Source organism: Lycorma delicatula, chromosome 6, assembly GCF_047948215.1.
Source record: "Lycorma delicatula isolate Av1 chromosome 6, ASM4794821v1, whole genome shotgun sequence".
In the NCBI taxonomy this organism is placed as follows: domain Eukaryota; kingdom Metazoa; phylum Arthropoda; class Insecta; order Hemiptera; family Fulgoridae; genus Lycorma; species Lycorma delicatula.
In genome coordinates this window covers 142,434,166-142,452,211 of record NC_134460.1, presented here as the reverse complement: position 1 = coordinate 142,452,211, position 18,046 = coordinate 142,434,166, and the positions used below count along the sequence as shown (strand labels likewise).

Below are 18,046 nucleotides of genomic sequence, written 5' to 3'. Positions count from 1 at the left end.
ATCTGTTTTTAAGTGACAGTTAATAAATCATCCCATGTGGATAGAGAAGATAATATAATGAAGTCATGTTGGTTTAATAAAATTACTTAATTTGGATTACATTTTTTTCTAGCAATTCCCTCAGTTTCAGTGAGGTGAATATCCAACAATGGTATGCTTCCATTCCATGCTTTGTCTTTTGGACTCTGGTTCAAAATGGTGAACCCAAATTTCATCACACATTAAAATCTTGTTTAGAAAAGGGTTACCTTCCCTTTCATAGTGTTCTTTCTAGTCTGTACACACTTTGAGTCTTGTTTCCTCATGTTGTTGCATTAACGTTTTCGGGACCCACCTTGCATTTGTTTTGCTATATGTGAGCTTGTTACCAATAACGTTATGAACTGTGCCAACATTTACTGCACTGTTTTTGCTATATGTACAACTGTAATACATTGGTCTTCTTGAATGTCATCAATGAGGGTTTCAAACGAAGGAGTTGACACTTCAACTAGCCGGCCAGGACGTTGTTCGTCAGCCACTGAGGTTCGACTGTTTTTGAACTGTTCTACCCACTTCTAAAAATTTTGACAGTTCATACAACTTTCATCATACTGTAAAATCATTCGAGAAAAGATTTTAGCCGGTTTTTCACCTTCAGAAAGCAAAAAATGGATCACTGAATGTTGTTCAACTAATGTGGAAACTTCAAGCGGACACGCCATCGTTGAATGCAATATTGAGTTTATAAAGAAAACAATTTTTATCTGTCAGCTGTTCTCAGCTTATCTCAGTGATGCCAACTCCTACAGACTATTTCTGTCTACATCAATTTGTCTCTTTAATTATTGAATGTCCCTCGTAATTTCCTTGCATTCTGTTTTTATTATGTTACTAAAGTACATTTTCATCTTGCCTTCAATTTTCATTTATAAAATTTGAAAAACTAGTTTAGGTTAAGAAGGTTTTGATAATGTTGACTAAAAAAATATTGAGACAGTTTTGTAGTCAAAAATTATATCAGAGTTGTGACTACAAGTTTTATTTATGCACTTATTTTGTAGAGTATCAGTACAGTTTTTGTAATATTCATTACTGAATAATTTTCATCTACAGAATAAAAAGTTAGAAGGTTTTTAATTATTTTTTATAGTTATTAGCATGTAGAATTAAATGAAAAAGTTGAAAGAGATCAATAGTACTTGTAACTTACTGTATTTTACCTTTTTACCAATGTTAAATAGAAAAAATTTGGGAAAACTGTTTAATTTGAACCCTTAGAAAATTTGTGTTAAAGAATCAAAATAATTTGTTGGGAATTTATTATGTGTTGTTATCAATTATTATTAAAGCACATATTTGAATATCATTTAGGCAATTTTATAATAATGTTTAATTTTTCTTTTTTAATTCTAATTTTCTTGTTTATTTTGATTTTTGTATTTAATTGTTAATTGTAGTTAACTGAACTTTTGTGTTTTGCAGAAAAATCAAACATTTGAATGCATGTCATGTAAAAGGTCCTTTCCTAGGATGTACAGCTTAAAACGTCATTTGCAGTTGCATAATACTGATAAACGATATCCGTGCCCACATTGTTCATTTGTTTTCACACATCCTTACAATCGAGACAGGTTAGTAATTTTAGTTATTGTTTTTGCTTATAGATTGTTATGTAGTGCGTGTGTGCGCGCGCGCATGTGTGTGTGTGTGCGCGTGCGTGCGTGCGTGCGTGCATCCATCCATGCATTTAAGAATTTGAGTTCTTTGGATGTTTAGAATAGCATAGTAGTGAGTACTAATTATACCAATTAAATTTACTAAATTACTTTTATTAATAGCAAAACAGATTTAAAAAAACTATAAAAACAGTAAAATTAATTTAAAAATATATTTTTTAGTTTTGCAACTCTTTTAACTAGAATATTTTGATAATATTGTGATTATATTTGCTTACAATTTCATGTGCAAGTACCTTTGCAGTATTAAATTTTTACACCATTTTTATTGAGTGTACTGTGTATACCGGTGACAGTGGAGTAGCACAGATTTTTTAACTACAGCTGGTTAGTTGACAGATTTTATCTTCTGGTTGTATTATTCTTGATTATGATCAGAACTATTCTAAAGATGTTATAACATGACCAGAATTATAACAATTCTAATTAATTTATAAATAAATATAACTAAATTCTTAAAGCAAATGAATTTATCAATTGAATAGATATGTTCCAAATATTAAATAGAATAGAATAGAATAATATTAAGCAGAATTTTACCTTAAAAATGATCTTTTTAACATGTTATGTTGGTAATGTAAGGTGGTATTTAATAGTGCATAATATTCATCATTTCCTTAGTTAATTTGCTTATTCTATTTGTATTTCATTTAGGATGTTCTTGAAGAATTCCAGTTTTAATGTGTATAAATAATGTATATATTTAATATTAAGATATTATTTTCTTTTCACATTTATAAATAGAAATTCAATATTTTTTTGTAGTTTATCAGTCAGTTATTTTAAGAGTTATATCCTTTTGGTAATATAAAAATGTGTTTTATATTTGTTATTATGACAGTGAAGATTGTTAGAAAATTAAGAGACAGATATTTCTTTTTTTTACTAGTTACATTCACAAATTAGTATAAAATTTATTTCACTTTCAGGCATGTACGAAAGCAACATTCAAACAAAATAACCACAACTAATACAAAAATTGTTCCGTGTGCTGTAAATACAGCAGAACAATCTGTCGAGAAAGACATGTGAGTTGAATTTTTTGATGCTTTTTTATTACATGTTTAGTTTTACTATACTTTTACTCTTATTATAATTCGATTTAATTTGAAATAGTATGTAATGGTTTCTACTTTTATTTTTACCTATAATCATTACTATTACTGTTGTAGTTCTATATAATTAGTACATAATGATTTGAATTTCTAATTTTAAATTTATAATAACAAGGATTGTTTCATACATAATCCACAATGTTTTACTAATGCAAAGAAGTATAGTCCTGGTGAAATGTAATGCCAGTTGCAGCTGAAGACTTAGGAATCTTCACATGCATTTGTTACTTCCATAGTATACACCATTTTGAATTTTGAGGGTTGAAATTGTGTCTGCAAGTGCCATGATTACTTTGATTGGTAAAGTTCAAGTATTTTATTTCAAGATTGAAAATTTACATGGAAAAAGTTCATAGGGCTATGTGTAAAATTTAAGGTGAACAGATACATAGGAATAACCCACCAGGTTGGTCTAGTGGTGAACGTGTCTTCGCAAATCAGCTGATTAGCGAAGATGAGAGTTCCAATGTTCAAATCAGTTACTTTTATATGGATTTGAATACTATATTGTGGATACCAGTTTCTTTGGTGGTTGAGTTTTAATTAACCACACATCTTAGAAATGGTCAACCTGAAATTGAACAAGACTATACTTCATTTACACTCATACGTACCATCCTCATTCATCCTCTGTAATACCTGATAGGGATTCCCGGAGGCTAAATAGGAAAAAAAGACACATACGAAGGTTGTGATTAGTTTGCTAAATACAAATTAAACTTTGAATAGTATAGGCAGACGTAGGTAGACCTGAGAACATGATTCTATCAGGATTCAGCTTGTTCCCCAAGTTTAATAAGCACACTTGTGTAGAGGGTATTCTTTCTTGGAAGAGCTTAATGCACTCATTGAATGAACTAAAGTAGTAATCATTTACTACTTTTGTGACACACACACACACACACACACACACACACACACACACACACACACACACACACACACACACACACACACACACACACATACACCCATACACATACACACACACACATACATGCACACACATACACACACACATACACACACATACATATACACACACATACACACACACACACATACATACATACATACACACACGCATGCGTGGCAATATACATAAATAATTTATAATGTAAAATGTTTCATCTCACCTCTTGTATTTATGAATAAGAGGGTTAAATTTTCTTTGAAAACCTATTATGCAATCAGTCTTATTTTCTTGATTTATTTTTTTATTTTTAGTGGATGGCTTTGTAAACATTGTAATTTGACATTTTCAAGTGCATCTGTACTTAATCTGCATACATTAGCGCATGCTGCTGAAAATATTGAAGAACCAGAGTATATAACTGGTTTACCATCAGATTTTTCACATATTTATCATGATGGAGAGTTTTTGGTTGAAAATGGCGATATACAGTGTCCACAATGTACTCAGGTTTGTTTCAGTATAATTTATCAATCTATTTAACTCTGGAACCTATAACCAGTTTGACGTCTTATTTTAAAATTAAAGTGGACATATATTACCTGTTTATATTTCAATATTTTTATGGTTGTTTTACTTTTTATTGACTACAGTTATGTATTTATAAGCTGAAGGTGTTTTAAGGAAACAAAGTTTCTAAAAAAAATCAAGTTCTTCATAAGCAAATCAAAATTAAAAATACTGCTTGCCCGAAACCCCATCACTACCTGACTAATCTATCATCTATTGGTATGGTACATTATCCTTTACGAAACCCTTTTCAATTTATTGTGTTGTATAAAATAGTTTTTTAATGTGAAATTATGCAGATTAAATAAAATTTTAATAAAGTAGGCCCATGATTTATAAAAAAAAAACTGGCTTACAAATATCTAATTATATAAATACATTGGTCTTACTACTTTTTAACTGCTCTCTCTGTACATTATAGTTATAGAAGTGGAGTAACCATACTACATATGTAAATCTACATTCAAATGATCTATTATTTGTGCCACTTATGTACAGTGCATCACAAAGTTCTCCCAGGACTTTAATAACTTACTCTACTCATGAAAATAAGAAAAATGTTTGTATAAACATATGTTCTAAAGTGCTTCATTTGTGAGTTACTATAGAAAGATTTTAGTTGGATTTCAGCTACCCTGTTGAAATGAGGTTGTATGGAAATTTTTAGGACATTAAGGTGAAGAATTAGTGATTTATTATGGTTTTTAACCCAAAAAATCAAGTAAAATAGGACCCAGAATCATATTAGCAGTGGTTTTTGAGAAATCCGGGGTGAAATCTAAAAATGGGGGTAAAAACTGTCGTTTTATGTTTCATATATGCTTTGTTAAATTAATAATAAACATGTAAAACTTTTAAGCAAAACCTGTAGAGAATTTAATTCTGAACAAAATGGTGTAAGAAATAAAAGAAAAGTATAAAAGTTCAAATTTTATTTAGAAATAGAACTCTACAACAAAGTGTACCAGTTTATAATAAATGTTCAAAAATGACCCTGCCATTTTTAACACATTTATTGATTTGCTTCTGTACTGATTTTGTTGCTCTTTTTAGTTCTTCAGGGCTGTCCGTAAACTGTTCAGCTGCATCCATAATGTGGACAATTAATTCCTCATGAGAATGTATTTTGGTTTTCTATACAGTATTTTTCATCCATCCCCAGATGCAAAAATCTAAAGGAGTTGGATCAGGTGATCCTTAGTGGCCAGGAATGTGGACCTCCATGACAGATCCATTTCTCAGGAAAATGATGATTTAAGTGAGTGGAAATGACACAAGAGAATGGAGTGGCGTGCCATCGTGCTGGAAGTATAGTTTGTGTCTCAGTGCTAGAGGAACATCTTCAAGCAGCTGTGGCCAAGAAAGTGCAAGTAGATCTCAGCATTTAAACGGCTAGGTAATATGAGTGATCCAAACAACTGATTGGGCCACGCCATACATTGACGCTAAATCAGTGTTGAAAATTACCTTCCATCTTTCATGATGATTTACTTATGCTCATTATATAAGTTGTTGACACCATCTTGAGTCAAATTTGCCTTGTCTGTAAACAAAACATACTTTTAGAGTTGTTGATTTTTATTCCACCAGTTGCAGAACTCCAAGAAAAGTGGACCATTTCCTGTTTATAGATGATGAACTGTCTGTTTATGAGAAGGATAAAACTTGTTTTGAAAATGTATTTCATATTCTACTGCAGCAGCTGTAGAATTACCATTACACATTCCCAAAATGAATACCATGTCAGCATATTTCTCTGTTTTAAATAAGTACAACATTTCTTAAATGGCAAACTGATTATGTTCAAACTAAAATTCACAGAAAATCTTTGCTAACAACAGCACAGTTCACAGTACCCAATATACTTAATGTACACTACAGAATGATTTAAATACTAATACAGTATTGCGCATTGTTGATCAGCTGTTGTTATTTTATTGCCAACTTTGAAATAATAATTTTTCAAATGAAAATATGCTGAGTAGATAATCGTAACATTTTGTACTTTTCGTATGTAGATAATTGGTACATTAATTTTAGCAAGACTACAAAAAATTATATTGCAAACCATTTTTGTCTCTAGGTTGGAATAACTCCTTTATTAAAAAATTCCTTAGTTTCTTTTCAGTAGACATAATTTATGCTGTCTGAAAAACAGATCTTTTAAAGAAAAATTATGTTCCTAAATTTAAGCAGTATCCTACACTTCAGTTTTCCCAGATTAAAATTATTTGTCTAATCCTTTATTTTATATGATCTTGCATTTTAATTCATTTATTTTTGTGTAATAATTTTATTATATTAGTCTTAATACTTGTTAAGTTTGTAAAACATACTTTTAAATACATTAATATTTTGACAGGAGTTTCACACTAAAAGAGATCTAATTGAACATGTGTCAGCCCATGGGCAAAAAACTGACTCCATGCAGCAGTCTGAAACTACATCAGTAGCTACAGAAGATAATTGTATTGCGATAGCAACATTGAATGCTACAGCCATAACAACCATTGGTGATTTAACTGAACAGAAATCATCTGATGTATCTTCTGATAAACATAGATGTGATTATTGTTATAAGATATTTACTAGCACTGATCGATTTCAGGTATGAAACCAAATGTTACTAAGGTTAGGAACTAAACAATGGTTAAGCTGAAGTCATTAATTCAATTGCAAAATTTTGATTCAATTGTTACTAAATTGTAATCTGTTTATTTACTATTGTAATCATCTTATATCACTGCAGATCAGTTGGTTAATTGCACACATATTACATAACTTTTAATGTTATTTTAGTGCAAGATTGAACTTTAAAGAGAGATTTATCTATGAAAGAAGAGATGTGAAGTTGAAAAACTGTTTATAAATAGTTAAATAATTTATTTTATTAATCTTAGTATGTTATTGAAATATGTATATAAATTTTGAATTATTGTTGAAGTACATCATAACTGATGGGGAAGATTAATTTTGTGCTTTACAAGCAACAAATCCCTGTACTAGTCTGTTATGGCTTTGATGTATGTAAATAACCTAAGGTATTAGAAGCATCAGTCAGAGTTACTTTTTTCAGGAAGTATGTTAATTAAGAATATAAAAGCATTTACTGTTGTAAATTAAAAGTTTTCACTTACAGGGCTGAATTTTACCTTTTTTTAATAGGCTTTTTATGATAACAGTATATTGTTTTAGTGAATATGGTACCAGAAACCTCTTCACATCTCATTCTAGTAAGCTTGGCATTGAATGCTTGAACATATATTGAAATTTGAAAGCATTAATTACTTAAGCATTACCTTCAGCAAGGCATTTGGTACAGTATATTGGTACCATAAATTATTACCAGCCCTTTCACTGTGCTCTTTTACTGATATTTAATTTTGTGTTGATTTGTTAATGTATTTTTAAATTTTCTACTACTTTGTCATGTTCTTTGGTATTCCATACGGTTGGGGTCTTCAGGTATTCCATGGGGTTGGGGTGTTCAGTTAATTTTATCTATTCTAGTTTGACTTTTGCTGTTCACCACTACATACGGACACTTTCCATATATCTCTTGACCTTTCTCTGTCATTGTAATTTTTTTAAATTAGTGTTTTTCTCCTTTCCATTATTTTTTATTACCAATTTTTGTTTGGTTCATAATCAGCTCAAGTCTCTCTTGATTTTAGCCATTAACTTTGAATCAACAGTGCCAGTAATAGTTATAAAAACCTAGGCAGAATTGGCAAGGTTTACTAAACCAATATTTATAGGATAGATGTAGATATAGATATATATTTATACATAGTATTAGATAGCTAATTTTTAAAAGTAAACATAAGACAGTCGTAAACATTATCTTAGAAGATTTTTAATTATGTTTTTTAATACATTTATGGTCATTCTGTTAAGGTACATATAGGTTTAGGTGAAAATTGTTATTAAATATTATAGCAATGTTGTTATCTGAATTCTGTTTAGATTAAATGTTCTCTTAGATTAAATGTAGATTAATGAATTCTGTTTAAATTATTATGTGACTAATAGATGTGTTATTTTTCTTTATAGAAACATGTTTTGATTCATACTGCTGATGAAGTAAGGCCTCATCAGTGCAACTTTTGTCAAAAACGATTTCTTAGCAGTCCAGCACTTTCTTGTCATCTTAAAACTCATACTTGTAAGTGTTTTAAGTAAGAAATTAATGTGTTAGTTTTCTTTACAGTTAACTCATGGTATTTTTGAAGATTATTTTATTAGGTGGAAAAACGCTTTTTTAAAATAATGTCGAACAAGAATATCATTTACAGTGAACTTTTAAGTCTAGGGCTGAAAATTTTACAGCGCTTATTTATGGGGAAATGAGGCAAGAAAATTATATTCTTTTATATTGATTTGACAATCAATGGTACTCTTTACGATCCTGATAGAGGTAATTGGGAGGATGTTGCATTTATATTTATGAAGGTTGGGTAACCTAGTTGGCATTATCGTATTATTCATGGTTTTTTTTTATAAATCTTAACTTTTGATGTGTTTCATTTACAAATATTGACTATTTAGTAAATTTACAGACAGTGTAAGTAGATGTCTGATATTGTTAATATTTAATTGATTTGAGTAATTCTTTTAACACTGCTGAATGAAAAAATCTGAACAGTCTATAAAATGTCAGATTGTTTGCCATTTCAATTTATTGTTAAATAACCAAGAAGAAAAAAGTTATGCAACTCTTCCAGAAAAGTATTTTATTTGTTTATTCTTTAGTTTAATATATTTACTTTCTTAATTTGTTGTATTTATATGGGTGCTTTTCAGTATGATTCATTTTTTAAAAAAAATAAAAATTTTTATGAACATATATATATATTTATTTCAAGCAGTAAATAAAAATTATTATCATCATTAGCACTATGAGCTTAGTATAAATGAGAAATAAGAGAATGAACAAGAAAGTGACATGATAAACACTGTAGGGTTAAATATTTAAAATGATAGTATGAAAAAAAAACTAATTAGGAACTATTTTCATGTATTTGGCAGATTTTTCTGAATATAATTAAGAAAAGAAATGAGTACAGTATAAAATGTAAAACAAAATGAAGTAATAAATAAATAAATAGGATATTATATTATTATGCCCACCAAGCTGGTCTAGTGGTTAACTTGTCATTGCAGATCAGCTGATTTTGGCATCAAGAGTTCTACGGTTCAAATCCTAGTAAAGGCAGTTACTTTTATACGGATCTGAATACTAGATCATGGATTGGATACTGGTGTTCTTTGTGGCTGGGTTTCAATTAACCACACATCACAGGGACAGTTAACCTGAGACTGTACAAGACTACACTTCATTTACTTCATTCATATCATCCTCATTCATCCTCTGAAGTAATACCTTACAGTTTTTTCTGAGGCTAAACAGAAAAGAGAAAGAGAGACAGAGAGGACATTATATTATAATGTGAGAGATTTGAGAAGCCAACAAATTTGTAATAACATTGTTGACAACACAACCTATCATAATATAAATTCTTGTTTATTATAAGAGCTGCTGAATTTCATGTACAGTACAATTAGGATTTTTGTCAGAATTATCATCTGACATCAGCCCTTTACTTGATGAATGAAGCAATTCCGCTAAAACATATCAGACAAATTTAGATTTCACCATTTCAGACCATCAGTAATGTGCACTTAATAGTAGTAAAGCAGAATAAAGATTGAACACTGCAAATTAATTTTGGTAGTTGAAAACAAACATTAATAAAATCTTGTGTATGTTTCTGGTAGTAAACACTTCAAAGAACAATATATGTATAAAATATTTGAAGCTGTAGTTTGTTTAAAACCAAAAATACATGTCAATTGATGGTTTTGGTAGTCTATGAAAGACTTGAGGTGACATAAAATGATTTGTCAGCAGTAAAAGTGTTTCATAAAAATTATTTTATTAACTTGTATAAGGCATATTCAGTATAGTAACTTCTGTTTTCAAATGTGGCGACTAGAACACGTTGGTCATCTGCAAGTATGTGTGCTGAGCTTCTTAGTATACTAGCTTGCTGCTGATGTTATTTTGAAAAAAAAAAAAACAGTTTCTCGTGGTTTATTTTGTATATTTTAATTGTTTAAGACAATTGATTGAACTACCAACTGTAAAATCAGGTGTTTTATGTGTTTTGAATCCAAGATTATTGAAGTTTATGGTGAAAATGTTACGAGTGATGTAGTGGAAAGATAACCTTGCTGGTCATTGCTATAATGTAATTGGCAGTGTCAAAAGAACAGAACTTTACAACATTGACTATCTTTACAGGTGGCATAGTTTTATGAGAGTGTATTCAGAAATTGTCCTATGAGGAAAGCATGTTTTAAAGTAGTTTAAGGTGTGGTCTTTTCTGCAATGATAAATTGTTTAAAAATTAATTACCATCATTTTAATTGCCTATTTTCTTTGAACTTGTTTTGTGAGTTATTTTTTTTTTTACAAAGTGCCTTTCCTTCAGAAATAGTATATTTAAAAGCAGGATAATTCTTTTTTTTAAATTATTTAGCCTATTTTATTAATTAAATATTAGAAAAATAATTTTTTTGTATTTTAAAATTCTAAGCATTTGTTAATTACAAACAAAGCAATTTTTAGAAGTTCATTCACAAATAATTGATAGATATATTTTAATATTACTGTATTATTAGTTTTTATTACAATAAAATTTTATCATTCATGTGTAAGTAAGCTATAAATACCTCCTCTATCTTATAGGGTTAACTTGTATCGCATCGCATGTGAATTGAATTGTTTTGATTTTATTTATTAATATTATTTTAATTTTGAAACATGTTGAATTTTGAGTTGTTTTTAATAGTAAAACTGCTTTTAAATTGTTTCAGTGATGAAGTCATTTGAATGTCCTATATGCAAAATGAAATTTGAACAAGTTCTTGCACTTAAAGCACATGTTCATTCTCATGCTAAAAATGGTGTTTTCACTTGTCCACATTGCCAGAAGGTTAGTTGAATTTATTTATCAGCATTATAAAAAATATGCTGACAGTAATTAAGTGGTGAGTTTTAAAAAAAAATTATAAATATTTTTAGCCACTGTAATATTCCTTTCTAGTTTTTTATTATTATTTTTTTAAAATTTCTTTCATTAAGTATCTGATGATTTAAATTTGGTTAAAAATGATATGAAATGGGTTAAATTTTGAGAGCCATGGTTTTGAGTAATTTGTTTTAATATACTTATTTAAAAATTGTTACTGTAAGTTTATTTTTTAGGTTAGTTTTATACATAATGGTCTTGCCTAAAAGTGTGAATCTTATATTTATTTTGTACTGATAAGTAATTATATATCACTTTGTAAATACAGATAAATAAAACTTGTGTAATTCCAGCTGTCATAATATTTTTTAAAATTAAATCTCTGCTGTGGTATTTCTGTTTTTCATTCCAAAAATTTCTAATTTTAATCTTGGGCAGTATTGTAATTTTTCTAATGTTTTGTATTTAATATGCCATTACTTCCACTTAAACCTTCAGGCTTCCTGTTGTGATTTACATTAAAAGAGCTATCAGTTTTTATTGTTACTTTTATTTTTTAAATTAGTTATTTATTACTTTTTATAACTTTCATCGTTAGACCTACAATCTGAGGAGTTAACATTACAATTTTATTAACTTAGTCTTTAAGAAAAAAAATAGTTATGGACCAGTGATTTCAGCCTTAAGTGGATGATAGCTAAGAAAATGTGATTAAATAACTAAGAGATTTTGGGTAAAAAATATGAATATGTTCAGAAGTCGAAGGTGAAAAGGATCATTTTTCTAAATTCTGATCTTGTAAATGAATCATAAAATATTTTTTTTTTTTGTAATTGTACCAGTTGGAGACCGACCAGACCTGCTTTTTAAGCGTAACTCAGTCTTCATACTGCTCTTGCAGGATTTTTGAAGAGGTTTTTGCAGAGGTCACCACCTCTGCAAAAACAGCCACCCCGAATAATTTTCGGCCACACAATTGCAAATCATGAAAATTTCAGTACATGAAAATTGTACTGACCAATGTTATGCTTCACACTTTTTCCCCCTTACATGGATTAATGATGAATGAGAAGCAGAAACATTAAACCTGATGAAACCCAACACACATATTATACACCCATTCCAATCTTATACAATAGCACTACCAAACACAAATTACTATAGCACTGAAGTACACATCACATATATATATTTTTCTTTTTTTAATTGTAATATGATAAAACACATACATTACATGACATGATACGAGCATGCACGCTAGCACCACCACAACACTAATTACTGTAGTATCTGAAGTATACATCACATATATCAGTAGTATATACGAGGTGCGACAATAAAGTAATGAGACTGATGTGAAAAAAAATGTTGCTTCCCGTTTTAGTCATGTTTAGTGTTTTCTCCTTCAAAGTAGTTCCCCTCTGATTGCACACACTTATTCCAGCGCTTCTGCCATTGATGGTAACATTTCTGGAACTCATCTTCTGTAATATCCTCCAAGACCCTCGTCACAGCTTTTTGGACATCTTGTGTTGTTTGAAAATGGTGTCCCTTGACCGCCATTTTGACTCTTGGAAATAGAAAAAAGTCATACGGAGCGATTTCTGGTGAATAAGGTGGCTGTGGTAGTACTGAAATTTGTTTTGAGGTTAAAAATTGCTGTACTGACAGCAGTATGGGATGGTGCATTATCGTGATGCAGAATCCAATTATCAGCAATGTTGGCACGGACACGAAGAACTCGTTTACGAAGTCTTTCTAAAATTTCTTTGTAGAAATATTGGTTAACTGTTTGTCCAGGAGGCACCTCCTGGACAAACCAAATACAAAACCAATATTTTATGAACAATTCCCTTGGAATCGAAGAAGCACACAAGCTTGCATTTCAGTTTTGACTTTGACATGCAAGCTTTTTTTGGTCTGGGTGATCCCTTTGAGCACCGTTGCGAACTTTGGCGTTTTGTCTCTGGATCGTATTGAAAAAACCAACCTTCATCACCAGTGATAACACGGCTCAACAAATCTGGATTGATTTCCATTTGCTCTAACAGATCGGCTGCCACATTTTTCCGTGTTTCTCGGTGTTGTGTGAGATTTTTGGGGACCATTTTTGCACAAATCTTTCTCATACCAAGATCTTCAGTTAATATTAGACGAACCGTTTCTCGTTCGATGCTGAGTTCTTCTGCAATCATTTTCACGGAAAATCTTTGATCAGATTTCACGCACCCTGTTCAAGTTGACATCTGTCCATGAGGTTGATGGTCGTCCACTGCGATCTTCATCCTCAACATTAGTTCTACCTTCACTAAAAATTTTATGCCACCGAAAAACTTGAGCTCTTGACTTAACCCCCTCTCCAAAAGCCTTCTGAAGCTTACCGTAAGTTGTCGTCGCGTTTTCACCCGATTTAACACAAAAAGAAATAGCATACCGTTGAGCAATATTTTGCGGTTTCATTTCTGTGACGAGAGACACAAACACGTGTTCACTTATTACAGCACAACTCAAACTGAGCAGTTGCATCAATGTGCCGCTTGGACTAGAAGTAGCTTATAGACCAAGGTCAAAGATGGTGTGCCTACGCAAGCTGCAGGGTTGCCACATCTTGCAAAGAAAAATCAGTCTCATTACTTTATTGTTGCACCTCGTATATATATATATTTTTTTTCAATTGTAGCACGATGAAATGAACATGCATGATATGATACATGGTATGAATACATGACACACGATATGACACTGTACGAATACATGACTCATGATATTACGCTGTACGAACACATGACTCACGATATTACGCTGTACGAACACATGACGCATGATACAAACACGCATGAACGTGATAGCTCCACTGTAACACAAATTACTGCAGCACGTGTATTACACATCACTTTTTTTTTTAACATAGCACGATAAAATGAACATGCAGAAGTATTAGATTACATAATACAACCAATACAAAAAAAAAAACATTGCAATCTGGCATGATTACACCACCACTATACCGTTTGCACTTAAACTTGACACACAAAGACGAGGAAACACAAAAAACTAGTGTAACTCCCCCTACTACGAACAACGGCCTCCACCATGGCAGCTACGGTATTCCCTGTTGCCTAACTTGAGCATCTTGGTGACCACGCTTTCAGCCACCAACTCCCTGAAAGGTTTCCGGACTTCCTCCCTATCCAGGCCTTGATTTCTGAGGTGAAGGATCTTGTCCATCCACCTGTCTATGACACCTGCCACCTCTCTTGCCACTGTCTATAAGCCAATCACCCGTGACACTTGGTAAAGCACCCCATTGTCTTATCGTCCTCTCCTCCACCATGAAACTCAGGGGTGATACCCTGACGATGACAAACACGACCTTGCTGGAAACTTTCCTATAGGCACGTGCGATCCAAAAAGCCAGTACCTGCTGCAAGCCGTCCAGGAGCTCCCTGGCTCGCCTAGTACTAAGGGCCCTAGTCCGAACCGGTACCCTGTACAGGCAGATTGACAATGCCACAGAAGCAAGAAGTCTCCTTCTTCCAGTGGATGGCTATCCCAATTCCGCATCAGCTTGGCAATTCTCAGCATACTATCATAACAATGTTCCAGAGTAAAGGACTGAGTACCAACCCCTGTGGGACACCACGTACCACCTTGTGTATAACTGTCAGCCCCTCTGTGTTGGCGACCACATATCTCTCGCTCAGGTACTGGCCGACCAATTGCCTGACGTATGCACTCGCACCATGTACCTCAAGCTCATCCATAATAACTTTCCAAGGCAGGCTATTAAACTAGGCAGGCATCTAGGATCATAAGGCAACTGGTATCCTCCTAGTCTGCCAACTGCCCATGGCAGCCTCATCAACCAGCTGCATCACTTGGTCAGTAGCATCCACTGTGGACCTGCCTTTTCAGAACTTGAACTGGTTCGCACTTAAGCATCCCCAGCTTCCAACTCAGCTGTCAATCTACCCATAAGGAGGCGCTTAAAAAGCTTGTCAAGCATGCTTAACAAACACAGCAGGCAATAACCAGTAGCCTTATCCAACTTACTATGCCCCTTTTCAATCAGAGCCAGTCGGACAACCTTCCATGTCCCTGATACAAACTCATTTGTCAAGCAGTAATTAAGCATCGACAAGCTTCTCCGGGGCCATCTGGGCCAAGATGCACTGCCTCACTGGTGATGCCATCGAGACCGGGACCGGGACTCTTCCGTGGGTTGACACATTTAGCTGCTGCAACTACTTCATCCTGCTTGAACAGAGAAACTACTCCATCCAGGGCAATCTCCCTCCAAGGCACTCGATCCACCTTGGTGAATAATTTTACTATCACGTCCACTAGGCGCTCCTTTGTCAGAGTGGGGAGGGAATGACCAGACTTTATTACAATCTTGTAACCATTCCCCGTGTGTCCACATTGACTTCATTGAGCAGGTCATCCACTTCTTCTCCTTGGTGCAACTGATACCTGCTCTATCATAAAATAACTAATTCTGTTGTACAGTAGAATAATAAAAAGAATTCTTTTTGTGCTTACATAAGAGAATAATACTGTTTAAGTATTAAAAATTCAGGGCAATTTGAATATATTAGTACTAACGTCAGTCTCTAGCTTTAGTATAAGAATTTTATAACCAATATTTCCCACCAATAATTAGATAACTTCGAAGGTGTTCTTTGTACTAAAGTTTATATTAAAAAAATTATTTATATTAAAAATTTTTTATTTAAAATTTTTAAAAATAAAAATTTTAATTTTATAATAAAAATATTTCAATATAAATAAACTTGGTTGTTATTAACTTATTGATAGCCTCTATTGTGTATTAAATAGTTCTTTTGTTTTATATTGATATTTTAATTACATAATTAATACTAATTAGTAGCTAACATATCTAAAGCAAAAGATGCAAATAAGCAAAAGGTTAAAAGATGGTTCGTTTTAACACCTAACACAGATTTTGTTTTTGAATATTGCAATGATAAACTTGAGTATATTCATGGTAGTGCATGAATATAAGATAATTTTGAGTCATTTATATTACAAAGCTGTTTTTTTGAGTTGGCAGGACTGTTACTGCATCATTTTAACCCCAGTCTCGGCATTTGAGTGGAGTGGAGTGTTGGTGATCGAGATGGCATTGTGGATTTGCTGTGATTTTTATAAAGCTGTGTGATGGGAATTTCATTGTCACTTTTGTCATTCATTCATGATATTGCCTCACCATCTTGCACTATAAAGAAATGGGTTGACAATTTTGAAGCTATAGATTGCATATTGAGTAAAAAGCATTCAGGCCCAATAAAAATATCCGATTACCAAAACTGTGTAAGCATTCAGAGCTTTATTCCTACAAAGTCCACAACATTGGACTTGGTGGTGTACTGTATGCTGTCATTAGGCTTGTCTCATCACATTTTAGGCAGAAAATCGTACAAGATTCAGGGGGTCTAGGAATAGAGAATATGTTACTTTAATAAGGGAATTAATTTTATTAACAGCTTTCAACAAAATGTAATGAAAATTTTCTAAAAAATCTTGAATTGTTTGATAAAGTCCACTCTCATGTAAATGGTTATTTAATAAACGGAGTTTGGCTTCTGAGCTGTGATCATTAGATTTTTACACAACTGTTTTACAGTGAAAGAGAAGTGTGTGTTGTTCAGTGCCATCATGAACATATAGGACTTAAAAAATCTGTTTCTTAATTTTTAAGTAAATCAAGAGAACTTAAAGTAAATTGAATTGTAGGACAAAAATATCTTTGTGATTGGTGTTTATAAAGACTCAATCAAGTAATTTGCATAGTAATGTATATAATAATGTGTCTAATTGATGTTAGAGGAAGGGTGGTTATTGCACTTCTGTGAATTAATTAATTTGTTAGTAGAGGGTTGTAATTTATTGTAGGTGGTTGTGGTTGGAAAGACATTAATTAGTAAGTTGTGTAAATACTGATCGAAATGTCTGCCAAGGCATTTGCATCGGTGGCATCCAGACTGCAGCAGAGTCCAAACTGATGACTGATATGATATTAGGTTTATAGGGTCTAAAACATGACTTCCAGTAAGCCCATCAGAGCTAGGAACAGAGTGGGTGGTGTGGTGACCATGATCATCACTAGGCGGGTTTTTTCCCTATGGTGGTCAGGATGTAGGACTTTAAAAGAAAATTGATTATGTTACTGATTTTGTAAAGATTTCATTATGTTACTTCATGTCTTAACTTTTCAATTTAGTTTGGCCTTTATGATCATTAGTTTTTTGGTATTTGCTTTCTTTCTATGGGAATTTAAAAACCCCCATAAAGTGTTCTCCTGTTGTCATCAGATTATTACTGAATTGAAGGTTAGGATTGTGAAAACTGAAGTGATTTCTGTTTACATATTACATTCATGAAACAAGAATACATATGACTGGTTGGTCTCTAAAATAACATTTCTGTTAAATGCAAAATTAATGCTGTAGTTATAACTTTTTTTGATAGCTGTTTAAGTATGAAAATAAAGATTAGTTTATTTCAGTATATATTTATTTCATTCAACTGTTTTCAAGCACCACCTATATAAAAGAAATTAAGACTTATAAGACTTATTAAATTTTAATAATTATAATGAAGTATGATTACTATTGTTTCCTAATTTTTTTTTAGATTAGGAACAAAACCATTGATTTATATATATTTTTTTTG

General features: G+C 31.9%; 1 protein-coding gene across 1 annotated transcript in view; it reads left to right on the top strand.

Moving 5' to 3' along the window:
* LOC142326303 (uncharacterized) overlaps nt 1–18,046 on the top strand; it is a 98,789-nt gene that overhangs the window by 58,851 nt on the left and 21,892 nt on the right. Inside the window, exons 14-19 of the mRNA XM_075368686.1 lie at nt 1,465–1,613; nt 2,648–2,746; nt 4,061–4,256; nt 6,679–6,924; nt 8,370–8,481; nt 11,196–11,314. Of these exons, the coding sequence (XP_075224801.1) occupies nt 1,465–1,613; nt 2,648–2,746; nt 4,061–4,256; nt 6,679–6,924; nt 8,370–8,481; nt 11,196–11,314 (921 nt within the window). The remainder of the gene's footprint in view (nt 1–1,464; nt 1,614–2,647; nt 2,747–4,060; nt 4,257–6,678; nt 6,925–8,369; nt 8,482–11,195; nt 11,315–18,046) is intronic.